At 46.0% G+C, this 27,113-nt stretch overlaps 1 protein-coding gene and 1 pseudogene across 2 annotated transcripts in view; one reads left to right on the forward strand and one right to left on the reverse strand.

The window, feature by feature from the left end:
* Positions 1 to 27,113, reverse strand: part of MATN2 (matrilin 2) — a 248,589-nt gene that overhangs the window by 27,430 nt on the left and 194,046 nt on the right. For both annotated transcript variants that reach the window (XM_006859193.1, XM_006859194.1), the window contains 3 exons: positions 23,874 to 23,996; positions 18,170 to 18,292; positions 17,823 to 17,945 (listed from right to left, as the gene is read on the reverse strand). In XM_006859193.1, coding sequence (XP_006859255.1) covers positions 17,823 to 17,945; positions 18,170 to 18,292; positions 23,874 to 23,996 — 369 coding nt within the window. The remainder of the gene's footprint in view (positions 1 to 17,822; positions 17,946 to 18,169; positions 18,293 to 23,873; positions 23,997 to 27,113) is intronic.
* Positions 3,816 to 4,177, forward strand: LOC102810561 (annotated as a pseudogene).

The following is a 27,113-nucleotide window of genomic DNA, read 5'->3' on the forward strand; positions in this document are numbered from 1 at the left end:
AGAGTTTCTGAGGCCGTACATCTTTACGGGAGCAGAAAGCCTCATCGTTCCCACACAAAGTAGTTGGTGGACTCGAACCGCTGACCTTGTGGTTCGCAGTCCAGTGCTTATCCTACAGAGTTGTAGTGCTCCCCTTCAGGTGAGCTGTTGTTAGGGGAGTAGTGAAGTACTGTTTGTTTTCCCCCAGGGACCCCAAGAAAGACACGCATTTACAAATTCCAGAAGTGCTTAGCATGGGTCAGAAATAAAAGGTCAGTGAGACTGGAGCCAGCAGAAGAGAGGTGGGAGAGGAGGTCAGGGAGGTGAGCAGGGCCGAACGATGGAGGGACGACAGGCAGGTCAGCCCTGCAGGGGAAGAGGAGCCACTGGCTGGCTCTGAGCTGACTCTACTGAAAAGACTGAGCTGTAAGAAGCCCAAGCAGTGGTCTTGGAGGCTCACACCAGCGAGCTGACAAGTGGCCAGACTATGGCTAGATTTTGAAGGCTGTTGTTATTAGGTGCTGTGACTCACAGTGACCCTATAGGACGAAATAGGGTTTCCTAGGCTGTAATCTTTATGAGAGGGAGCTCTGGTAGCGTAGTGGTTACGAATCGGGCTGTGAACCACAAGGTCAGCAGTTCGAAACTACCAGCTGTTCCAAGGGAGAAAGAGGAGGCTTTCTGCTCCCGTGAAGATTTACAGCCTCGGAAACCCTGTACAGGGTCACTATGAGTCGGAAACGACTCCACGGTACTTAACAACAACAACAACAACACATATTTTGGAGAGTTAACTCAAGTCATTTTAGATCAAGAGGAATTTCTACAGTGGATATGCGCTGAAGTTACTAAATCATGGCTCCAAAACTCACACTCATTTTATAATCAGGCACAAACCAAATGCTCCAAGTATTTTTTCTAAAGCATCTTTATTATAATTATTTTGAAGGGAAGTCCTCAGAACTATCCTGTGAGTTAGTTAAGGCAGCTGCTGTTACTCTCATTTACCATCTAAGGAAACTAAAGTTTGGGAAAGTTAATAACTTGTCTAGACCAATTGTTAATAATTGATCAAACCAGATTAAAAATACTTTAATTTGACAATAAAGCCCACGTTTTTTCAGCTTCACTGCATTACTATACTATTCTAAAGTAAGCGTCCAAACATGAAAGACATTTTGTGTCTCTTCCTTTGGGCAGAAGTGCTGCCAAATTCTTTGAAAAATAGGGAAGTGCTAAGTTAACTGAAATTATAACTTTGGGGGAGAGTCAAGCAGACTTTGATCCTCCAGCTTGCTCTTGAATGTTACTTTCTCCTTTGGGCACGTCCTAGACTCATTAATGCAGAACTTCTCCTAGTCGCTCCGGGTAGCTCCTCTTGTAGAGTAAGAGTGGAAAGTACAATGGCCTGATACAGGCAGATGGCTGGCTGGCTGAGGCAGTAAACATTTTTCCCCCCACCATGCATTCATAATAAAAATACCCTACTTTCCAAGGCAATAAAATTGTCTTTCAGGCTGGCCTTGTCAAACCATAATCTGGACCACTGTCGCTGAGCACAAGCCTTCCCTTCTCCATGAAGCATCCACAGGCCCTGTCCTACGCTCAGGTGGCCATCCTGAAGAGTGATTCAAAGTCTTCCCCACACAGATGGTGATGGGCACACACTCCCTGGCTTCTCAGGACATTGTGGGTTGAGTCTATATCTCCTAACTGGCTGCTTTCTACTGGCCCAAGCCAGCTCAGTTTCTGGGTTCTCTTGGGCTGTCAAATGAGTTGTTGTTGTTAAGTACTGTGGAATCAGTTCCGACTCATAGTGATCCTGCACAGGTTTTCCAAGGCTGTAAATCTTTACGGGAGCAGAAAGCGTCATCTTTCTCCCACAGAACGGCTGGTAGTTTCCAACTGCTGACCTTGAGGTTAGCAGCCCAATTCGTAACCACTATGCTACCAGAACTCCTTGTCAAATGAGTAGCCACCTGGAATTTGTATTGTGTGCAAGCTTTAAAAGTATATGGAGAACACCCACACTTGCAGATAATACCCACTTGACCTGGCTTCAATGACTGGATGATCAGAGCTCAACTAGAAGAAGAAAGAAGAGGAAAAAAAGAGTAATCTGATATAATTTGATGAACTTGACCTACACCTATAGAAGCAGTAGCTCAAAAGAGGGAACAAATCTTTACAACGAGAATCATTCCCACCCCCTCCAAACACAGAGTAGACAGTGATGGGCAACTTGGACATTGGCTACCCAAAATGGGGGGGGGGGGGAGACTACAAAGGCAAGAAGTGACTGGCTTACAAGCTTTCAAGAAGGAACCTAGATCCAGAGGGCGTGGAGGAAGGTAGAATCTCCACTGAGTAGTATCCAATCTGTCTAGGCAGGGTTGATGAAATGAAATGCGGATAGGTCTCTTGTGATATAATAGTGAATAATTGTTCTCAGGACTGATTGTGAGGGTTGGAAATGTAAAAGTAGACGTTTTGTAGCAAGGAGGGGAGTGATTAACTTTTCAGCCTAGGAGCAGAGGTCCCTAGGACCATCAAGGGAGAAGAGGAGAGAGTGGGACCCTACCCAGAGAAGCAGTGATGCCTGAGATGGAGGCAAAGATGATGATGTGCAGAGATCGAGCAGTTGGGGACTTTAGGCCCAGAGAGGGAGAGGGGCTGTGTGCTGACGACCGGGGGGCAGGCTTGTAGTGTATACCCTTTGGTTGGTTGATGATGCATGGAGGGGATTGTAACCATGACAATGAAACAATATACGATAGGATGAATATAAAACTAATGTTCTCCCATGTAAACGATCACATAATCCACAATAAAACGTTAAAAAAAAAAAAAGTATATGGAGTGTTTTGACTTTCAACCTTAGCTCTCCTTTCAACCTAGTATTTCCTTACAATATCCGATTATGACAGAGTAGAGCAGTGGTGAACTCAAAATGTCAGATAAGCATCAAAATTGCCAGGAGAGGTTTTCTGCTTTTTTTTTTAAAAAGACAAAACATGCTTATGGTTCCAAATTCAAACAAACTAAAGATTATACTTTCCTTGTGGTGGAGAATCTGGCAATCTGGCATTAGGAAGGGGCCTCCAAAAGTTTGTGGAAAATGGAACTGAAAGATAATGGGGTTTCCTTCGAAATTTTGGAAGCCCTCTTATTTTAGCAAAAGTTACACTTCTGGCAACTTCACTTTGAATTCTCTCCTACAGATGCCTTTGTTCAGAGTTATTCACTGTTGCATTGCTTGTAATAATAAAATGTGGGAATTAATCCAAGGATCCAGCAAAGGACTGCTTGAATAAATATTTCAGACAATGGAACATTGTTGCTTATATTAAAGTGTTGGAGAGTTGGTACCTACTCATAGTAACCTTGTATAAGGTTTCCAAGGCTGCAAATCTCTGCAGGAACAAAAAGTCTTATATTTCATCTTTCTTCTTTCTTTTGAGGGAGAGGCAGGTGGCCTCAAATAGATGACCTTGTGGTTAGCAGCCCAGCCCTTCTCCTACAGCCACCATGCTCCGACTGGAACATTACACAGTCGTAACAAGAATGAGGGCTCTTTTATGGAAAGATATGAAGTAATCTCCAGGAAATACTGTTGGAAAAACCAGGTGCCACACAGGATATATAGTACACCATATATATATATATATGTATATATACATATACATATATACATATATATATATGTATATATATATATGAAGGGTGAAAATAAGAAAACATATTTGTATTTGCTTTGATTCATTTAAAGAAACACCAGAAAGAGAGGCTGAAGCAAAGCGGGGGAATGGGAGTAACCCAAGAATGCTGCCAGCACCATGAGCCTCCTCAACAAGCCCAAGAGTGAGATGACCCCAGAGGAGCTGCAGAAGCACAAGGAGGAGGAGGATTTAACATCGGGTCCCTGTCGGTGCTCACACAGTCAGTCAAGAACAACACCCAAGTGCTCATCAACATTCACAACAACAAGAAGGTGCTGGGCTGCGTCAAGGCTTTCAACAGACACTGCAACATGGTCATGCTGGAGAATGTGAAAGAGATGTGGACCGAAGTCCCCAAGTGTGGCAAGGGCAAGAAGGAGTCCAAGCTCGTCAACAAGGACCACTACAACTCCAAGATGTTCCTACATGAGGACCCTGTCATTGTGATCCTGCGGAACCCACTCATCACCGGCAAGTAGGGGCCCAAAGCCACCTCCCACCACCCCGTGAAGACCGGCCCTGTGTTGGGAATAATAAAGTCCCTGTGGTTTTTTTACGAAAAAGAAAGAAAGAAAGAAAAAACACACCGAAAAAACAAATAAGCAATGAATAAAAATTAGTTATCTACTGCTGTGTAACAATTGATCCCAACATTTAACAGCCTAAAACACATACTAATATTCTCAAACAGTTTTTGACTTGGGGACAGTCTTAGGTTTTTGGTTTGGGCTCAGGGCATCTCATGAGGCTGCAGTTAAGCGGTCAGCCAGCTGGGGCTTCAGCCATGTTAAGACTCCACTGGAGCTAGAGAACCTGCTTTCAAGGGCACACTTGTATTTACTGGCAAGTCTCAGCTCCTCACTAGCTATTGGCTAGAGGCTTCAGTTCCTTACCACATGAGCCTCTCCAGAGGACTGCTCACAACAAGGCATCTGGCTGCCCAGAGACAGTGATCCAAGAAGTGAGAGATAAAGTCCATGCAAGCAGGAGAGAACTGAAGGCAGAAGTTGCAGTTGTCTGAGAAGTGATGCACTATGGGTCTTACCATATGCTATTGATCATAGAGTTTAACAATGAAGAAGGAGACTACACAAGTGTGTGAATGCCAGGAGACGGGGATCATTGGGTATTGGGCACCATCTTGGAGGCTGGCCATCACAATAGTTACCTATAGGAGGCGAAATTAGGGAATGGGATGGAAAGGCAAGACTTCTTGATATATGCTTTTGGACATCGTTTTGATTTTGAACCATTAAGCCTCTTACATACTCTAAAAATAAAATACAAGCAAAAATTGATTCTTATGGGGAAAAAGGGTTTACAGTTGAAATGAAGTCTCTCTCTCGCCTCTGATACCATACATGCCTGTTTTTGAAGACTGCACCATGATTAATTTAACCAGACTCTTATTTGATGGGCATTAGGTGACTCCACGGCACATAATAACAACAACAAGGTGGTTTCTAGTTTTCTGCTATTATTTCCATGAATATTCTTGAGCATGTATCTCTGCAGACAACATGCAAGCAATGGATAAACACCTAGAAGTGAAATTTCCTAAAGATTGTAAACATTTAAAAGCTAATAAAGATTTCCAAATTGTCTTCCAAAGATGTTGTATCAATCTCCATTTTTACCAGTAAACTAGGACAGTCCCTGTTTCACCTTCTAATTTGGAGTAAATGCCCGGCTTTGGACATTTAAAAATCCCACAGATTTTTAATTCCTCTGAACAACCAGGTGTGAGATCCTGTCAGTCGACTAGGCCTTATGTTCAGAGACTTCTCCAATGACCAGATAGATGGATCTATGGCTCCACCATCATGTTCTGAACGCCACCATCTTTCTCTCGGGCTGTTTCATCCTCTATTGACCAGCCTCCACATACACACTGTGACCCTCTCTGGTCTGTTCTCCCCGTTGCAGCCTAAACCTTCTTTCCAAAAAGCAAATTTGCTCACATCACTGCCTCTGTCTGAAGCAGTGCTTTCTGAGGCTCTTCCTTTAAAAGACAAAACCCTCGGTGGGGCTCACAAGCTTTGCCCTCCACCCTCACCTCACCCTGCTCTCTCTCAGACTCAGTACCTTCTTACATTAGCTTCCCATGCCAGGTGTCCTCCCACCAGAGCACTTGTACAGCTCTTTCCTCTCCCTGGAAGGCTTCCTCCTCCTTCACTGCTTCTGGCCCTGCCTCTTGCTCCGTCTCCAGTTCTCCATGCATGCATGTCTCCAGAAGTCCTCCCTGGCCTCCCATCATAGGGCCTCTGAGCACCATGTGTCTGCCCTTTATGGCAATTGCACAGTTGTACTCAAACTGCTTATAAGATGCTTTTGATTTGTGTCTGCCTCTTCACTGTACCATGATCGCCAAGAGATTACAAGTGTGTCTTTCCTTCTGGCCAGTATATTCCGGCACCTAACAATTCCTGGCATGTAACAGTTTCCTCATCTGTATCTGGTGAATGAACATTCCCACTCAAACTCTACAGGGTTTGAGTGGGAATGTTTTAAATGACAACCTTGTGGGTATTGGTGGCAGTTGTTCTCCCTCATGCCAGCCCTGTAGATTCACATGTTTAGCCAAATGTCCGATTTCTACATGCCTGGGATCCTGTGGGCCATCCATCAATCAAAGAACCACAGGTAGCAAATTACAGAATGCCAAGAGTGTAGCGTAATTAACTTCCTGACCACAGGTCTGCTTTTGATCTAACCACGTCTGGAGAACAACTTGGTGTCTGCTTTTACCAAGAGCCAAGGTTAGTTCCCAACAGGATAGTGCTTCAGTGGTCCCCTAGCAGGCAAAGAGAGCCACCATCCCTGACTTGCTACTATGGGGCGCCTTTACCCTGGAGGAGGAATGGTAGGCACCCCAGTGAGGAATTCATTCATTCATTTATTCAGCAAGTGTTTATTGAGCATTTACTCTGTGCCAGCTACTATCCTTACTGTGGGGTGATCAACTGGTCCAACCCCTTCATTTTAGAGTTGAGGAAGTGACATTCCCAAGGCCCCTAAACTTACAGAAGTGAATTGCCTCAACTTGTACTGGGCAGAGGAGAGAATAGATGGCAATTCTCTCACCTCTGTCTTCTCTGTCCCATACCCACCACAGCTCAGCAGTCTGCTCACACCACCTGCTAAGTTCTCTGCAGACAGGCTAAAACTGTCTTTTCAGGGAAGGTTGAGCCTCCAAATAGCTCAGTATGGCACTCCAGGCAATAGGTGACCCATGCTGACTGCTTCTTCAGGCCCACCTCCCAGCAGCCTCCCTTTCACATTCAACACGCTGGATGCCCTGCTGTCCTCTCTGGACCTGCGTTGGCATCTGGGACACTCCCCTGACATCTCTGGCTGGCTCACACCCCTCAACCTCTAAGCCTCAGATTAAATACTGTTCTCGGGAGTCTTTCTCTAGACTAGGAGAGTCCCCCGTCACAGGCTCCTGTGATACCCCTCCTTCCCAGCTCGCACCACACTGACTGCGTGTTAATTCTTTAATGTCTTTGCCAAGAAACTCAACTCTGTCAGGCAGAAATTGAACCTGTATGAACCATCCCGGAATGCATGTTGACAGGTACACAGTAAGTACTTGAACAGAGTAGGAATACACAAACCAAGAACATAAGGAGGAAGTTTCTAAAATCAAATCCAGATGAGAAAGTAAAGCCAGAGCTGGCGAGGCACCATCGCTTAAAGGGGACGGGTGGAAGGGGTTATGAGAAATCTCAACACAGGAATAAAACACTTTCCTTCTAAAAGAAGGCAGATCCAGATATAAGGGGGCTTCCAAAAGTTTGTAGAAAAATGGAATTGAGAGAGAATGGAATTTTGCTATGAACTTTCTGAAGCCCCCTCACAATTAATTAAAGCCCTATCATGAATGGGTGGGGGGAGTCTGTGTTATCCTGTGATCAGGATGATTGAAGTTTCAATGCAGATTTTTGGGCCCCTCAGCACCCTGCATGTTGATACAGACTGTTCATCACACCTGGACCCCAGATCTGGTGAGGCGACTAGTCGTGAAGTAGCCAGTTCAGTGGACTGACACCTCTGCGGTGAGGACACAGAGAAATAATGTATCTGAGGCTCCACAGAGGAAGTTATGAAACCCCCACCACAAAGCCACTGTGGTCGCCTGCCAAGAGAGTAATCAAAGGCCAAGAGAAAGATTACACCACTTCCTGACTGATGTTATACTAAAAATAAAAGCAGCCAGTTGTTTAACTCTGGATAAGGCTTTTCTCACGTAAAACAAGAGAGGAAACAGCTGGATTGCAACATACACTTTTCATGCGCCGCTGTGCTGGGAAGAGATCATGGAGTCAGGGGGCCCAGGTTCTAGTTCTAGCTTTGCCACACATCCCCAGGGACATCTTGGTATTCAGTTCCCACAAAGGAAGGGAAGATCTCTAAGCACCCTTCCGTCCCACGGAGTCTGTGCTGTGAACACACCAGGGTGAAGGCTGCTGTCTCCCCTTACTCCTTCAGGCTTGCTCACAGCTATCTCAGCCCTTTCAGGCCTCCACACAGCCCCCAGGCAGCCCACTAGGAGTAACCCCAACCAGGATCCCCCAACTTCCCTTGGCTTTCCCCTGCAGATCCTGACTTGACTCCCTTCAGTATTCTTGGGGTCCTGAGTCTCACCCACTCCCAGAGTAGCCTGTCTCTGGCCCCTCGAAGGGGGGCAGGCCCCTAGGAAAGGGCACCTCTGCATAGCAGTGCCAGCTGCTACATTAGTCCTCTCTTCAGTCTACGAGTCCTCAGGGAGGTATGGCACTTTACTGTTGTCAGCAGCCATGGAGATGGTGCCTGTTGTGCGACCCTGCACACAACAGAACAAATGACTGCCCAGCTAGGTGCTACCCCCAAGGTGTTTAGGATCAGTCCACTGTAATCCATAGGGTTTTCACTGACTGATTTCTAGAAGATTCCCAGGCCTTTCTTCCTAGTTGGCCTAGTCGGGAAGCTGCACTGAACCTGTGCAAACTTCCACTGATAGGTGCACTGGCTGGGAATTGAACACGGGGCTCCCCACAAAAGGTGAGAATCCAGCCACTGAACCTCACTGGGCCACATAGCAACCCTGAGGGAGAGGCAGGAATGCTCACCCCAGGTTTACAGTTGAGGAGTCAGACCCAGGGAGGGCCAGTTCCCTTGCCCAGGGTAGAAGCAACCAGATTCCCACTCAGTCTTTGGGTTCTTACTTCAATACTTTCTGCTCCTCTGCCATAGCTTTCTAAGAATCCTGCACAGGGTGAGGTAGAACCAGGAGAGCACTGGGGGATACCCCGTGTGAGCTGAGGAGAGGAGTTCCATCAGGTGGGGAATCTCCCTGTGGGGACTTGGTTTCCACTGGTAGGAGTGGGGGGAGGCCATCCTTAGAAATTGCAATGGATTGAACTGTGTGCCCCATCCCCGCCAAATTATGTTCAAGCACAAATTCCTGGTTCTTGCGAGTGTGAGCTTGTCTAGAAGTATGGCCTTTGAAGACGGTATCAGTTCTGTTAACCTGGGGGTTTACTGGAGGCAGGGGAGTTCTAATGCAATCTGAGAGGTGTTCTTGTAAAAGAGAAGAGACACAGTGATACAGAGAAAGGGCGGCCCTGTGAAAACGCAAGCTAAGCAAATGTGTGTGTGGCTGCCAGATACTGGGGGAGGCAAGAAAGAATCTTTTCCTAGAGCCTTCAGAGAGAACACGGCCCTACCCATACCCGGAATTCAGACTTCTAGCCTCCAGAACGGTGAGGCAACAAACTTCTGTTCCTATAAGCCACCCAGGTTGTGACTGATACTTTATTGCAGCAACCGGGGAAACTCATTCAGAAGGGAATCCTGGTTTGGCTAAAGGGCAGGGTAGTTCTGGACAGATAGGGAAAACTAGAGTGCGCTTTGGAAACCTACCTTGGGAGGCAGTGGACAGCCTCTGAAGGTGTTTGAGCAGAGAGTGGACCCTGTGCTGGATGTCATGGAATCTGAAGACAGGTGGTCACTCATTCAACTGTACTGCACATTTCCCATGGGCTAGGCCTGGCAACTCAGATTCAGATATGACTCCAGGAACTCACAGGCCAGTGGGCTGTGCCCGCATGTGTCTGACCTGTGGAGTCTTTCCTGGTGCCAGGATGCACATGTCGATTGCAGGGAACTTTTCAGGAGTGTGAGAGGGGAGGAAGAGATCCTGCCCCCCCATATCACCCCAACTCTGTGCACCTAACTGCCTGATGTAAGAAAGCTCTCTCCCAAACACAGCCAGGGAAAATCGAGGCAATCACAGGCTGAGGGGTAGGAGGCAGAGAGGAAGGAAGGAAACACGAGGGGAGTGGGAGGTGCCTGCAGACCTGTGGGGGACACCATGCCCACTTTGTTCTAGAATTCTGGGAATCTGGTCCAGGCCTTCCTGCTTCAGGGAACCTCCCTGAGGATTAGTGTAGGTCTTCAGACCTCCTGCCATCATAGCCCCTGGGTGCCAGCTGCCTTTATGACGGTCAAGGAATCCTTTATCTGCTGAGCCAGGCCTGGCTGCCCCCCAGCCGGCTCTCCCATCCACAGCCAGCACGCTTTACAAAGAAGGTGAGGTCACATCATCTGGCTCTCTGTCATCTGGCATAGAGCAAAGGAGCACACATCCCAAGCCCTGTGGCTGGACTGAAAACCTAGCTTATTATTACAGGACAGGGCAGCCAGACTGAACACTCATGGAATAGCTCACCACCTATGTATGTATCAGCTAGTGTCTCCCATGAAGTGTTTCCCTAGGATGATTCTAACCCATCTGAGTATCTCACAAACTCTCAGATAGTCATAATCACATAGAAATACAGATCAGAACTGCATTGTTGGATGTTTATTCATATGGACGAAGCCACTGTACCATCAGTTACAAATAATGAGAACACGGAGAATGTGTAGAAGTGCCAGCGGCATAACCCAGATGCCGACTTGATTCACAGGGCACAAGAGTATGTGGAGACCAGCTGAACTAAAACCATACCAAACTCACCACCATCGAATTAATCCTGACTCACAGCGGGCCTGTAGGGCAGGGTGGAACTGCCCCACAGGGTTTCTAAGGCTGTAACCCACCAGCCGCTCCTTGGAAACCCTATAGGGGTGCTATGAGTCAAACCTGACTTGACGGCACTAAACAACAACAATCTTTACAGAAGCAAACTGCCACATCTTTCTCCTGTGGTGTGATTGATGGATTCGAACTGCTGACCTTTTGGTTTGCAGCTAAGTGCTTAACCACTGTGCCACCAGTCCCCTCTCCCCACTGTTAAACTGTTGTTGTTAAGTGCTGTTGAATCAGTTCCAACTCATAGTGGCCCTGTATAGAGTTTATGAGGAGTGGTAGGTGGGCTTGAACTGCCAAACCGACCTTGCGATTCAGTGTCTATTCTACAGTGCCATACCAGGACTCCCAGTTGAACTGGTTGCATTCAAAGAGATTCTGACTCATGACAAGCCCATGTGTGTCACAACAGAACTGTGCTCCATAGGGTTTTTAACGGCTGATTTTTAAAAAGTAGGTTGCCAAGTTTTTGTTCCAATGCACTGCTGGGTGGACCTGACTCTCCAACGTTTTAGTGAGCAGCTAAGCATGTTAAACATTTGCACCATACAGGGACACTGTGAGGGAAAGGGGCTGTATGGAATGACCTGTGAGAATTTCTTGGAAGTCATGCAACCATCTTTTATTATTGTTACGAGTCATCGAGTCAGTTCTGACCCATAGCGACCCTGTATAGGGTTTCCAAGGAACAGCTGGTGAGCTTGAACTTCCAACCTGCAGTTCAAACAGCTTTGCAGTCTGGTGCATTAACCCACAGAGCCACACCAGGACTCCTAACCATCTTATTTATTGATATTGTTATGTGCCGTGGAGTCGGTTCTGATTCATAGTGACCCTATACAGGGTTTCCAAGGCTGTAAATCTTTACAGGAGCAGAAAGCCTCATCTTTCTTATAGTTAGCTCTTAATTGTCCACAGGAATGGGGAAGAGAGAGGAAGGGCGTGGATAATCTAAGATGAGGGAGAATTAAAACAAGCCAACAAAATCGCTTGCATCTGGCTTTGGCCCTCAGTCAGATGTAGATACGATTTGCCACACCCTCATGCTTCACAGTACCCTGTGCCCAGACCTTCCCTGTGCCGGCTGTCCCAGAGGCAGCTGGGCAGGGAACCACAAGCAAGCCAGAAAATGGAGAACCCATTTGCCACGACCCAAGAATCCATCCCAAAGTGGGGAAATACTTCCTCACATGTTCCTCGTTAGGGAGGCACACCCAGCTACGCAGTCCACTTACCTGCTATGAGAATCTACACTATAAAATGGTGGAAGAATTAGGCTGTGGCCGCATTTGTATCAGTAGTCCCATAACAAGATAGACCAACAGGATGAGGATGGTAAATTATAGCCCCTTTTCTTCATTTCTGATCTGATCTCCCAAGATGACAATTTTTCAGTTATTTTGGTTCGCTTGGAAACAAGACTACAGGGCAGCAAACACTGCATTCCCTCCTGAGTGAAGGAGACAGGGAGGTCTGGGAGGGGTTTTTATTAATGGGGTCAGGGGTGGGGACTAGCTGCAAGGAAACATGGCTGCCAGGCTCGGTATCTGCTGCCAGATGGTCAGGGAGGAAGGGCAAAGGAGCTCTTGGAACCCTTACCTTCTTCCAGCCTGAGTGTGAACCCACCTCTTATTACTGGTAACCTTGAGCTCTGTACTTAATCAGAGCTGCAGCTTCCTGTCTGTTAAAATGGAATCCCACAGGCTTGCTATAATGCAAACATGGAAGTGCTTAGTGCAGCATATAGTCAGTAGTCAGTACATGTTGTTTGTTGTTGGGTGTCCTCGAGTTCTTTTTGACTCCTAGTGATCCCAAGTAAAAGAATAGAACTGTCCCATAGGGTTTTCAAGGCTTGTGTTTTCAAGTCCTAGTGTGGTGCTGTGGGCTAATGCATCAGAACTGCAGTCATTTGAACTGCGAGGTTGGCAGTTCAAGCTCACTACCTGCTCACTGGAAACTCTATACAGGGTCGCTATGGGTCGGAATGGACTCGACGGCACTTAACAACAACAACAACAACAACAATCTTTACAGAAGCAGATCACTAGGTCTTTTTCCCTTGGAGCTATTGGTTGGGTTTGAACCACCAAATTTTGTTTAGCAACCAAGTGCTTAACTGTTTGTACTACCATGTCTCCACAGTCAGTAAATAGACCCCACAATTACTAGTGTTCAAAATACCACGGGCACCACAGCAACACCTTCCAGACTAACCCAGACTAGGAAGAATGGGTGGCAGACTACTCCTGAATGTTTAACCACTGAAAACCTTAAATATAGCAGGGGCATACTGTCAGATATAGTGCCGGAAAACCAAAACAGTATAAATAGCACCAGAATATTGTCAGATACAGTGCTGGAAGATGAGCCCCTCAGGTTGAAAGGCACTCAAAATATGACTGGGGAAGAGCTGCCTCCTTTAAGCAGACTTGACCATGATAACACCAACAGAACTGAGGAGGCACAACCCAAAATGAGGATAAACAACTGTAAGCATCCATTAATAATCAGAGCATGGGATGTACGAAGCAAGAGTCTAGAAAGTTGGAAGTTGGCAAAAATGAAACGGAACACATAAACATCAATATTCTAGGCATTGTTGTTGTTGTTAAGTACCTTGAAGTTGGTGCCGACTCATAGTGACCCTGCACAGGGTTTCTAAGGCTGTAAATCTTTATGGGAGCAGAAAGCCTCATCTTTCTCCTGCACGGAATGGCTGGTAGTTTCAAACTGCCAACCTTAAGGTTAGCAGCCCAATTTGTAACCACTACGCTACCAGTGCTCCTTTTCTAGGCATTAGTGAGCTGAAAAAAAAAACTGGTATTGGCTATTTTGACAAGCATATTGTCTACTATGCTGGAACAACAAATTAAAGAGGAATGGCATAGCATTAATCATCAAAAAGAACATTTTAAGATCTGTCCTGAAATACAACACTGTGATAGAAAAATATCCATACGCCTACAAGAAAAACCAGTTAATACCAAAAATTATTCAAATTTACTAACCAACCACTAAAGTCAGTCAGTGATGATGATTGATTGAAGAAGTTACCTACCAACTTCTTCAGTCTGAAACTAATCAAATATGCAATCAACATGTATTGATAATTGCTGGTGATTGGAATGTAAAAGTTGGAAACAAAGAAGAAGGGTTGGTATTTACAAAATATGGCCTTGGTAATTGAATGATGCTGGAGATCGCATGATGGAATTTTGCAAGAGCAATGATTGACTCATGGCAAATAGCTTTCTAAACAACATAAAAGACTAGTATACAAATGTGTCTCACCAAATGGAATACACAGGAAGCAAACTGACTACATCTGTGGAAAAAGACAGTGAAAAAGCTCCATATCATCAGCCAAAACAAGGTCAGGGGAAGACTGTGGAATAGACCATCAATTGCTTATATGCAAGTTCAGGCTGAAACTGAAGAAAATTAAACCAATTTCAGAGAGCCAAAATATAATCTTGAACATATCTCACCTAAATTAAGAACAGATTTGATGCATTAGATATTAATGACCAAAGACCAGAAGAGCTGTGGGATGACATCAAGAACATCATACAGGAAGAAAGCAAAATGTCATTAAAAAGACAGGAGAGAAAAGACTAAAATGGATGTCAGAAGAGACAATGAAACTTGCTCTCCAGTGTAGAGATGCTAAAGTGAACAGAAGACATGAGGAAGTAAAAGAGCTGAACAGAAAATTTCAAAGGGCAGCTCAAGAAGACAAAGTCAAGTATCCTGATGAAACATGCAAAGATCTGGAGTTAGAAAACCAATAGAGGACACAGTATTTCTCAAACTGAAATAATTGAAGAAGAAAAGAAAGCCTTGACTTGCAATATTGAAGGATTCTATGAGTTGGGGAGTGGCACTGTAGGCTAATGCATCAGACGCAAAGTTGTTTGAACTGCAAGGTCAGTGGTTCAAACTCACCAGCTGCTCCTTGGAAATCTTATACAGGGTCGCTACGGGTCAGAATCGACTTGATGGCACTTAACAACAATATGGACAAAATATTGACGGATGCAGAAATCATCAAAAGAAGATGGAAGGAATATACAGAGACACTGTACCAAAAAGAAATGGCTAGTGTTCAACCGTTTCAAGAGGTAACATAAGGTCAAGAACCAGTGATAATGAAGGAAGAAGTCCAAGGTGCACTGAAGTTATTGGTGAAAAACAAGGCTCCAGGAATTGATGGAATACATATTAAAATCTTTCAACAAACTGGTGCAGCACTGGAAGCACTCACTCATCTATGCCAAGAAATTTGGAAACTAGCTACCTAGCCAAGTGATTGGAAGAGATCCATATCTGTGCCCATTTCAGAGAGAGATGATTCAACAGAATGCAGAAATCATCTAACAATACCATTAATATCACATGCAAGTAAAATCTTGTTGAAGGTAATTAAAAAATGGCTGCAACAGTACACCGACAGGGAAGTGCCAGAGATTCAAGCGAGATTCAGTAAGTAAGAGATACCATTGCTGATATCAGATGGATCTTGACTGAAAGCACAGAATATCAGAAAGATGTTTATCTGTGCTTTATGGACTATAAAAGGCTTTTGACTGTGGATCATGACAAGCCATGGACAGTACTGAGGAGAATGGGTCTTCTAGAACACGTTACTGTGCTCACTAGGAACCTGTACACAGATCAAGAGACAGTTCTTCAAACAGAACAAAGGGATATGCATGGTTTAAAATCAGAAAAGGGGTGTGCTAGGGCTGTATATTTTCACTGTACTTATTCAATCTGTATGCTGAGCAAAAAATATGGAAAGCTAGATTATATGAAGAAGAACATGGCATCAGGATTGGAGGAAGACTCATTAACAACCTGTGATATGCAGCTGATACAACCTTACTTGCTAAAAGTGAAGAGGATTTAAAATACTGATGAAAATCAAAGACCACAGCCTTCAGTATGAGTTGCACCTCAATGTAAAGCAAACAAAAATCCTCACAACTGGACCAGTAAGTAACATCATGATAAATGGAGAAAAGTTTGAAGTTGTCAAAGACTTCATTTTGCTTGGATCTACAGTCAACACACATGAAAGCAGCAGTCAAGAAATCAGATGATGTATTGCATTGGGCAGATCTGCTGTACAAGATCTCTTTAAAGTGTTCAAGAGCAAGGACATCAGTTTGAATACTAAGGTGTGCCTGATCCAAACCATGGTATTTTCAATGGCCTCATATGTATCTAAGGAGCTCTGGTAGTGTAGAGGTTACAAATAGGGCTGTGAACCACAAGGTCAGCAGTTCAAAACTATCAGCTGTTCCGTGGGAGAAAGATGAGGCTTTCTGCTCCCATAAAGATTTACAGCCTTGGAAACCCTGTGCAGGGTCGCTATGAGTTGGAACCGACTCCATGGCACATAACCACCACCACCACCACCATATGTATGTGAATGTTGGCCATTGGATAAGGAAGACCATAGAAGGATTGGTGCATTTGAGTTATGGTGCTAGAGGAGAATATTTAAAGTACCACGGACTGTCAGAAGAACAAATTCATCTGTGTTGGAAGAAGTACAGCCAGAATGCTCCTTAGAAGCCAGGACGGTGAGACTTTACCCCTCAACTTCAGACATATTATTAGGAGGGACGGGACCCTGGAGAAGAACAATATGCTTGGTAAAGTGGATGGTTGGTGAAAAAGAGGAAGACCCCCAATGAGATGGATTGGCACAGTGGCAGCAGCAATGGGATCAAGCGTAGCAATGATGGTGAGGATGGCACAGGACCAGGCAGTGTTTTGTTCTTCTGTGCATAGGGTCCCTTTGAGTTGAAACTGTCTTGATGGCACCTAACAACAACAACATTACTAGTGTTGCTAATTGTTGTCAAGTGTACTTTGATTTCTGGCAAACCCAGGTGCTCAGAGTAGAACTGCTCCACTGGGTTTTCAAAAGCATATTGCACCTATACAAAGAAAACTACAGCACACTACCACAAGAAACCAAAAGAGACTTACAAAAATGGAAGACTATACCTGCTTCTGCATAGGAAGACTTAACATTATGAAAAAGTCAATACTACCCAAAGCAATCTATACATATAACGCAATCCCAATCCAGATTCTAACAACATTCTTTAGAGGGATGGAAAAAACAATTACAAACGTTCTATGGAAAGGAAAGAGACCCAAGATAAGCAAAGCACTGCTTAAGAAGAAGAAGAACAACAAAAAAAGCATATTGCCAGGTTTGTCTTCTAAGGTTCAAACCTCCAACCTTCTGGCTAGTTGTTGTTGTTGCTGTTAAGTGCCATCGAGTCGGATCCGACCCATAGCGACCCTGTACAGGGTTTCCGAGGCTGTAAATCTTTACGGGAGCAGAACGCCTCATCTTTCTCCCGCGGAGCGGCTGGTAGTTTCGAACTGCTGGCCTTAAGGTTCACAGTCCGATTCGTAACCACTACGCTACCAGAGTAGTCAAGTTGTTAACTGGCACTCTCTAACAAAGCTGGCTGATTACCATTTTAGACCAGGTTGGGAGTACCTGGTGGAAGAATGAAAGGTCAGTGATTGGAACCCACCAGCGACGACTCCACACAGGAAAGATGTGGCAGTCTGCTCCAGTAAAGACTGTTGTTGTTATTAAGTGATACTGAGTCAGTTCCGATATAGTGATCCTGTATAGCGTTTCTGAGGAATGGCTGGTTGGTTTGAACCACCAACCTTGTAGTTAGCAGTCCAGTGCTTATCCTACAATGCTACACCAGGACTCCAGCCTTGGAAACCCAATGAAGCAGTTATACTCTGTCCTCTAGGGTCGTTATGACCTGGAATCAACTCAGTGGCAGCGGGTTTGGTTTGGGGAAGACTAGTGAGAGCTAAGAAACATAGCTAGGTCTGCTTCAGAAGGGCAGCCAGAGAGACCATGGAAATGGGGGTGCGGGGAAGCTATTTCTGGTGTGTTGGGAGGAAGCCTGGGAGCGTGGGAAGGAGCAGTCTCCTGGGTGCACCCACCCCACAGCACACCTATTCAGGCTTCACATGTTGCAGGACTGCACAACACTTACTTGCACAGGTTTTTCCATCACTGCGGAGCACATGTCCCCCGGGACACTGACAGGCAAAGGATGTATCTGTGTTGACGCAAGAATATTCACAACCATGGTCACTCAGCAAGCAGTAATCCACTCCTGAAAAACCAGACAGCAAGTAAGGGCACAGGCAGCCATCGCAGTCTTCGTCAGTGAGGAATGACATCACCACCATGCTGGAACCTCTCCTCCCACCCCCCACCTTGATTGCATGCGTCCCCAGAGGCCACCCTTACAACATCCTAAAGCAGAGAAAAGAGCGGAGGAAAGGGGCTCCCATGTTCCACTCCTGCTGCAAATATCTCCCCAGGAAGAGGACTCACTGGAACAGGTCTTGAGGTCCTCATTGATGAGGAACCCTTCTGAGCACTGGCAGATGAAGGACTCCTCGGTATTCACACATAGCTGCTCACAGCCATGGTCGTTCTGCGCGCAGTGGTCCACCCCTGCCACATCACAGACCAGAAAGTATCAGGGGCAGAGGGCACTCTCCACACAGCAATCCCAAACCAAAAAACGCACTGTTGAGGACTGTACTCTATAGGGTTTTCTTCAGTATCAGATTACTCAGTAAGCAAGGTACGCATGGGCTTACTTATCTTATTACTCTGTAGTGAACAGTTAGACATTTTTCACCACATCAAAGACTCTACTTTTAGGTCTCTCTCCCAACCCCACAGCACCTCCTTATAGAATCAAAGCCTCTTCAAATTTACAATCCCTGACAGGAATGGAGTGCCAGTAAGCAAGGTAAACACAGGCTTACTTGTACTTGGTTACTAATCTTAAGTGAACAGTTTCACATTGGAGCCCTGATAGGATAAGCTCTGAATTGCTAACCACAAGGTTGGCAGTTCAAACCCAAGAGCAGAGCCTTAGGAGAAAGATGAGACTTTCTGTGGCACTGTAGAATAAGCACTAGACTGCTAATCACAAGGGCTGGCAGTTCAAACCCACCAACTGCTGCTCAGAAATCCTATACAGGGTCACTATGAGTTAGAACCAACTTGATGGCACTTGATGACAACAAAGATTTATAGACTCAGATACTCTATACAGGGTCACTGTGAACCAGAATCAACCTAATGGAAGCATATTTGGTTTTCTCGGTTTTACACCCACCTCTTCAGGTGAGTCGTTGTTGTTAAGTGCCATTGAGTCAGTTCTTAGAGCGACCCTATACAGGGTTCTCGAGGAGCAGCTGGTGAATTTGAACTGCTGATCTTAAGTTTCGCAGTCCAGCGCTAATCCTTCAGCACCACAACAGGAGGCCTTTAAGTGAGTGGTGGTGGTGGTGGTTATGTGCCATGGAGTCGGAGCCGACTCATAGCGACCTTGTACAGGGTTTCCGAGGCTGTAAATCTTTACAGGAGCAGAGAGTCTCATCTTTTTCCCGTGGAACAGCTGGTAGTTTCGAACAGGGGAGAGAGCAAACATTTCAGCCACCCAGGAGCCTGTTGCACCTTCTTGGGGGAACTTTCTTAGGGGCTATTTCAAGTCACTGACATCCAAACGAGGGTCTCTTGTGTCACAGTGTTCAGCACTTAGCTGCTAACCAACCCACCAGCTAACTGCTCCACAGGAGAGAGATGTGGCCGTCTGCTTCTGCAAAGATTTACAGCCTTGGAAACCCTAATGGGCAGTTCTACTCTGCTCTATAGAGTTGCTGTGAACTGGAATAGACTCAACAGTAGTAGGTTTTTGGTTTGGCATCAAAACTAGCTCTGGGGGAAGCTGCATTCCTTCTAGCGCCACTGGCCTTGCTGGAAAATCAGCCTTGTTGGCGTTTTTATTTCCATTTCGTTTTTTTTTGAAGAGTAAAGCAAAGACTGAGAATGACAGTTGCTCTCCCAGCCACACCTTCACAGTGCATGATCTGTGATGCGGCAACCTTTCCAAGTATGTGTTCTTCCCATTCCACAGGGAGAAAACAGACTCAGGAAGGTCATGTTGCTTGTCCAAAGTTGCTAAGAGTGGTGGTGGTGGTGGTGGTGGTGGTGGTGGTGGTGTGCCATCGAATTGGTTCCCATAGCAACCCTTCATAAGGTGTCTGAGACTGTTAATCCTTATGGAAGCAGAAAGCTTCTTTCTTCTGAGAAAGATTTGAACTGCTGGCCTTGCAGTTCCACAGCTTCCTGTTGATAAGAGTGTTTTTGGTGGTGGTGGTTGTGTGCTGTGAAGTCAGTTCTAACTCACAGTGACCATAAGAATGAAGGTTCTATCAACAAACTAACAGCTGCCTTCAAGTCACTTCTGACTCACAGCAACCTCATCTGTGTCCGAGAAGAACTGTGCTCCACAGGGGTTTCATTAGCTAATTTTTCACAAGTAATTCACCAAGCATTTCTTTGAAGGGGCCTCTGGATCTACCTGAATTGACATTAAACTGCTGTTGTTGTTGTTGTTAAATGTCATTGACTTGGGTCCTATTCATAGCAACCCTGTGTAGTTTCTGAGGCTGTACATCTTTACAAGGAGAAGAAAGCCTCAACTTTCTCCTGTAGTGGGGATGGTGGCTTCTGACAGCTGACCAGTTCACAATCCAGTGATTATCATACAGACAGAGCCACCATACTACCTACCCTATGTTAAACGTGGCCTCAAATCCCATCTCCACCATTTCCTAGCCATCTAACCAGGAGAGGTTGGGCTTGTCATTTTTTAACTTGAGAAATGGGGGTGGTGACATTGCTTTCTTATAGGGATGTGGTGAGAATCCAATGGACACTTATTGTTGCTAAGCAATGCTGAGTGGGAGCCCTGGTGTGGTGCTGTAGGATACCCTGCTAACCACAAGCTGGACACTTGCAACCACCAGCCGCTCTTGAAAACTCAATACAGGGTCGCTATGATTGGGACTGAACTTGACAGCACACAACAATAACACACTCAACAGTGCTGAGTAAGAATTACTCATTTCAATTTGAAAATGAAAAAAGTGTTTTTCTTTTTTTCTTTTCCCCAAACCCAGACATCTAATTTCAGAAAGTAAACCAAAGTTTGGGACTGATCCTGGCACCAGAAGGCTGCACAGCTGGCTCCACTGGGCAGTGGATGCTGAAAGATGGTGAACACAAAACTGTGGTGAGCGGCTCCCATAAGCTGCCCTGCAGGTGGCCTACCAGGTGTCCTTGATGGACCAAAGGTACCCCTGAGATGGTACAGACGCTGAAAGCCTTGTGCAGGCAGACCAAATGCATCGTTCTGTTCCCTTGGGGCTTGGGATGGTTGTCTTCTGGAATTTTCCACTGCTAGATGCGGAGTCCTGGTGTGGCACTGTGGGTTAATGTGCCAGACTGCAAAGCTGTTTGAACTGCAAGGTGAGCAGTTGAAGCTCACCAGTTGCTCCTCGGAAACCCTAAACAGGGTCGCTATGGGTTGGAACCGACTTGACGGCACTTCACAACAACACAACAACAAGATGCACCTACTGAAAACACTTGCAGGATCTCAGGTACCAGACACCGGTGCTGACATCCTGGTTTGACCACTTATTGGTTGTGTGACTCAGAGAAAGTTACTGCAATCTTTCTATGCCACCTCGTTCCCGTGGTTTTAACAGGGATTGGAACATAGCTGCCTCTGGGGGCTGTTGTGAGGCTACAAGGAGTTAGGGTATGGCAAGTTTTCCCAGCAGTGCCCAGCACAAACCAGTGCCTGTCATTTGGATGTGAAAGCACCAGGAGGGGATGGTTCACAAATGACATATTAGGTACCGTGGAGTCCTCAGGAAAACATTCCCCTTCAGTCCTCAGAGGTTGCTGCTACAATGGCCTTGGGCTTCCTGAGCCCTCAATGGGGAGCCCAATACCAGGGCTCTCTCTGGGGGTATCTAGACAAATGGCTTGGCTTATATGTCGTTTAATGCCACTGAGTTGGTTTGACTCATAGTGACCCTGTAAAAGGTTTCTGAAGAGCGGCTGTGAGTTTGAACCACCGACGTTACAATTCAAACCGACCTTGAAGTCAAGTGCATGATCCTGCAGTGCCACACCAGGATCCTGGTTTCTATGAGGGGACTTCAAAAAGTTCATGGAGAAATGGAATGAAAGAGAATGAAAAATATTCATGAACTTTTCAAAGTTCCTTTGTACTTTCTTAGAGCTGACTGGAGTCTCTGTGCTTGACTGCTAACTGAAAGGTTGGAGGTTCAAGTCCACCTGGACACATCTAGGAATAAGGCCTGGTTCCTAAACTATCAGCCACTGAAAACCCTGTGGAGCACAGACTTAGTCTGATACACGTGGGTCCTTATGAGTCACAACTGACTCAATGGCAAATAGTTTTCCGAGCTGCCTAGAAGATCTTTCTTATTAGACGCCACAGAGACAGGAAACCCTAATGTCTCTGGCTCCTGCTCTGAGCATTTCTATGCTCTCACAAGGCATTCTAACAGGACAAGCTGACCTGTTAGCGTAGGTGGTGTTGGTGGATTCAGTCAGGTCATGCCCAGCCTCCTGTCAATAGGAAGACCCCTCATTCCTGAAAGAAAGCAGTATCTACACAGCTCCATCTTCAACAGGACAACTCCCAGCACCCACTGACTTCTCATAGGCCCACAGACATCCAGAACTATACCTACATTCTGGCTGAAACGTCCTGAAGATTGAAGGGGAATGTTTTTCTGAGGACTCCGCGATACCTAATACTTCATCTGTGAACCATCCCCTCCTGGTGATTTTGCACCCAAATGCTCAACAGCTGCACTATGCTCCTTCACAATCTATCTCTGTCTCCAAAGCTGGAGCAGATGTGCAGCTTTCTGAGTGAAAGCCACAAAAAGGGCCCTTTCTCCTTGTCACCAATCCCCACCCCCCACCCCCGTTCCAGCATGCCAGGGCCACAGGGAGCCACTACAACGATCACAGGGCCCCCCAACCCCCAACCCCCAACCCCCGCTGGCTGAGCCAGAGGACTCTGTGCCTCATAACAAATGATGGAGCTGCCCAGCTGGCAAAGTCTGCAAGTTTCCAAGCATTTACGTCACCAAATGGAGCTTTGTTGTGACTCTGACACAAGGAAATGAAGAAAAGGCTTCATAAAACTCCCACGTTTCTCAGCTCTGCCCTCAGGTCAGCTCTGTCCTTCCTGGCACTTGTGCCAATTCAGGGTGACACCAGGCCAGGCGCTGGCCACTCTCATGGCTCTGCGGTAATAGTGGATCATGACCATGGGCTGAGCGCTTACCTTGTGCCAGGCACAGCGTAAAGAGATTGAAATGGCCCCCATTGGTCTCCTTATGGGAGATCAATACTATTATTTTCTTGTCTTGCCTTAATAGATGGGAAACCAAGGTGTGGAGAAATGCAATAATTCATCTAAGATATGTAGTTGAGTTTGGATTCGAATCCAGGCCTGTCCCATTCCCAGTCAATGTTCTTAATATAGTTAATATTTACTGAGTGCATATTATGTGTCTAGTAGTGCTCTGTTCTCACTGAGTTATATGGATTGATTTGGTCAGTCCTTGTAGCCTAATTTATGAGGTACTGTTGCTATTAATTGCCGCCTAGTTGACCTTGGCTTCATGGAGACCCATGTGTATGGGACAGAATGCTCCACAGGGTGCTCATGGCTTCAGATTGGAAGCAGATCACCAGGTCTGTCTTCCAAGGAAGCTCTGGGGGGGTTTGAACTGCCAACTTTTCGGCTAGCAGTCAGTTGCGTGATTAACCGTTTTTGTACCTCCCTATAAAGTTATTATTGTTAAGTGCAGGTTCCGACTCATAGTGACCCTATATGGGGTTTTTGAAGCTGTAAATCTTTGCGGAATCAGAAAGCCTCATCTTTCTCCCACAGAGCAACTGGTGAGTTTGAACTGCTGGCCTGGTGGTTAGCAGCCCAGTACTTATCCTAACACAATCACCAGGTATTATTAATAGTCCCGTTTTATGGATGATAAAACTGAGGCCAGGAGACCTTAAGTCCGTTGGACTATTAGGTCCTCAGGAAACCCAGGAGTCTCGGAGTGAGTGGCTGCTATTGGAGCCCACTTCCCCAGAAGTGCCTGTCCTGGGGCACACTCACGGCTGCAGGTCTTGCCGTTGGGGTCCAACGTATAGCCCGCCCGGCACCGGCAGTAGTAGCCCTCCTCAGTGTTGACGCATTCATGCTCACAGCCTCGTTTGTTCAGTGCACAGTAGTTGATTCCTGAGGAGAGAAAGAGAGACCCTCCTAACTTTGGTTTCTCCCAAGATGATGAGGTCAGTCCTTAGGGTCTCTTCCAGAACCCCAAGGAGCGAGCTGGTGGGTGTCTGCACATTGAGGAAGCTCTGAACTGATTATGCCTTTATTTATTCACCAACCACGAATCAAGCCCTGAGCCAGATGTGAAGGTAGGTGCTGAGGGTGTGGAATGGTGGTGGGAGGGGATGACGAGAGGAGTCAGTGGAGGCTTTGGCCCTTTAGGGGATTCTGCTCCAGTGTGGAGGCAGACACATGAACAGACAGAGGGGAGGTACAACAGAGTGCAGAGGAGGGGCCCTGCTGAGTCCTGGGACCAGCCGGAAACCTTGATGATAAGTAGGAATGTGGCTGGGAAAGAGGATGGAGCGAGAAGGAGCAGAGTGAGAGGAGGAGGACCAGGGGTCACAGGTGGGGAGCTGAGGGCAGTAAGAATACCAGGATTCAGAGGAGGCTGGGGAGGTAAAGAGGACCAGGGTGCGGAATCTAGGAGGGGGTAGGTGGCCTGAGGGCTCGGTGAGTACGAGTGTTTATGGAGGTGATAGGACCAGAGGTGTGCCTTTAAGAAGACTGAAGAAGAGAGGGAAAGACACAGGACACTTTGGACAGTAAGGCGCTCTACTGGACACAGGGAAAACGGCTCCTGCTCTCTAGTTCTCCGATCTTGTTTGAAAGGCGCACTGATACCTGAAGCACAGCTCTGGAGTCTCCAGCACCAGTCTTTCCCCCTTTGATAGTCAAGGAACAAAGACGTGGGTTGAATTTCACACTTCCCAGTCCTCTCCCTTCCAAGTAAGAGGGAAAAGCTGAGACAATCTGATCAGTCTCTTCTTTCAGTTAATCTGACCGGTAGGGCCCAAAGCACTAGGACATTGGACAAACATGAGGCCAAATAACAAAAGCTGATTCTGCAACGTCACCAGGAAGTGGCCATTACTCTAAGAAGACCCCACATGCTTAACCTTGCTCTGAGTGAGACCAAGATAGCATCCACACCATTAAACTAAAAATACATCAGAAGATGTATTTCTGATGTTGCCCCAGGTTACTGCAGTTCTGTCCCTTGGTAAGAGTCACCCCCTGTTAATCCATGCTCCTGCTAGCAGATGGAAGTTGCATACCAGTAGCCAATTAGCAATTTCATTTCCTGGTAGAAAATGCTAAAACAAGACCCCACACATAGCAGATTACGGAGGAGATGGAGAACTGTTAAAAGAAATAAAGTGAGCTTGTGGAGGGCCTTTATGGGACTGGCGTTAGCAGAAAAGGTCACCACCAACCCCAACGTTTGGACTGGACGAATTGAACAGCACGGCATTGTTCTTTTTCTGGGGGATGTTGCCTTGCCAACAGCCATTACCTCAGTCTTCCTGATAATAGAACCCTAACTTGCAGGGAATGAATCATAGTTGGTCTAAGCCAGCTTGGCAACCATGTTCTTCCTTGCCATTGATTGGTTTAAAAGTGAGAATGTGCCCTAGTTCTAGCCAATGAGAAATAAGAAGTTTTCCAAGAAGGCCCTTTGGAAAGATTTTCTTCCCTGAAAAGAGAAAGAAATACCTTTTCCTGCCCTCTTCTCTTTCTGTCTTTGGATCTAGTAGTATGATGACACCTGGAGCTGCAGCAGCCATCTTGTAACCATGAGGTAATAAGCATGATGATGAAAAGTCAACATGCTAAGAATTGCAGACTAGCAGGGCATAAGTGTCTGTGTTCTTGATAACACTGAGCCAGCCCTGGAACCAACAACTGCTGGAACTGTTTGGTAAAAAAATGAAAATGTTCTTACGGCTTATAACACTGTTGGATTTTCCATTTTGTTTGGGTAACAAGTATCCTAACTGATACGTAGGGGAAATAATATGAAATCACAAAGTAATGAACTGAGAATATACATATTTTCCTTTATCATGTTTCCTCTCAAAAAGTTCTTGAGAGAACAAACAAGAAGGTTCCGACTCATAGTGACCCTATACAGGGTTTCCAAGGCTGTAAATCTTTACAGGAGCAGAAAGCCTCATCTTTCTTATAGTTAGCTCTTAATTGTCCACAGGAATGGGGAAGAGAGAGGAAGGGCGTGGATAATCTAAGATGAGGGAGAATTAAAACAAGCCAACAAAATCGCTTGCATCTGGCTTTGGCCCTCAGTCAGATGTAGATACGATTTGCCACACCCTCATGCTTCACAGTACCCTGTGCCCAGACCTTCCCTGTGCCGGCTGTCCCAGAGGCAGCTGGGCAGGGAACCACAAGCAAGCCAGAAAATGGAGAACCCATTTGCCACGACCCAAGAATCCATCCCAAAGTGGGGAAATACTTCCTCACATGTTCCTCGTTAGGGAGGCACACCCAGCTACGCAGTCCACTTACCTGCTATGAGAATCTACACTATAAAATGGTGGAAGAATTAGGCTGTGGCCGCATTTGTATCAGTAGTCCCATAACAAGATAGACCAACAGGATGAGGATGGTAAATTATAGCCCCTTTTCTTCATTTCTGATCTGATCTCCCAAGATGACAATTTTTCAGTTATTTTGGTTCGCTTGGAAACAAGACTACAGGGCAGCAAACACTGCATTCCCTCCTGAGTGAAGGAGACAGGGAGGTCTGGGAGGGGTTTTTATTAATGGGGTCAGGGGTGGGGACTAGCTGCAAGGAAACATGGCTGCCAGGCTCGGTATCTGCTGCCAGATGGTCAGGGAGGAAGGGCAAAGGAGCTCTTGGAACCCTTACCTTCTTCCAGCCTGAGTGTGAACCCACCTCTTATTACTGGTAACCTTGAGCTCTGTACTTAATCAGAGCTGCAGCTTCCTGTCTGTTAAAATGGAATCCCACAGGCTTGCTATAATGCAAACATGGAAGTGCTTAGTGCAGCATATAGTCAGTAGTCAGTACATGTTGTTTGTTGTTGGGTGTCCTCGAGTTCTTTTTGACTCCTAGTGATCCCAAGTAAAAGAATAGAACTGTCCCATAGGGTTTTCAAGGCTTGTGTTTTCAAGTCCTAGTGTGGTGCTGTGGGCTAATGCATCAGAACTGCAGTAATTTGAACTGCGAGGTTGGCAGTTCAAGCTCACTACCTGCTC

This window comes from Chrysochloris asiatica, unplaced genomic scaffold, assembly GCF_000296735.1.
Source record: "Chrysochloris asiatica unplaced genomic scaffold, ChrAsi1.0 scaffold00031, whole genome shotgun sequence".
NCBI classification, from domain to species: domain Eukaryota; kingdom Metazoa; phylum Chordata; class Mammalia; order Afrosoricida; family Chrysochloridae; genus Chrysochloris; species Chrysochloris asiatica.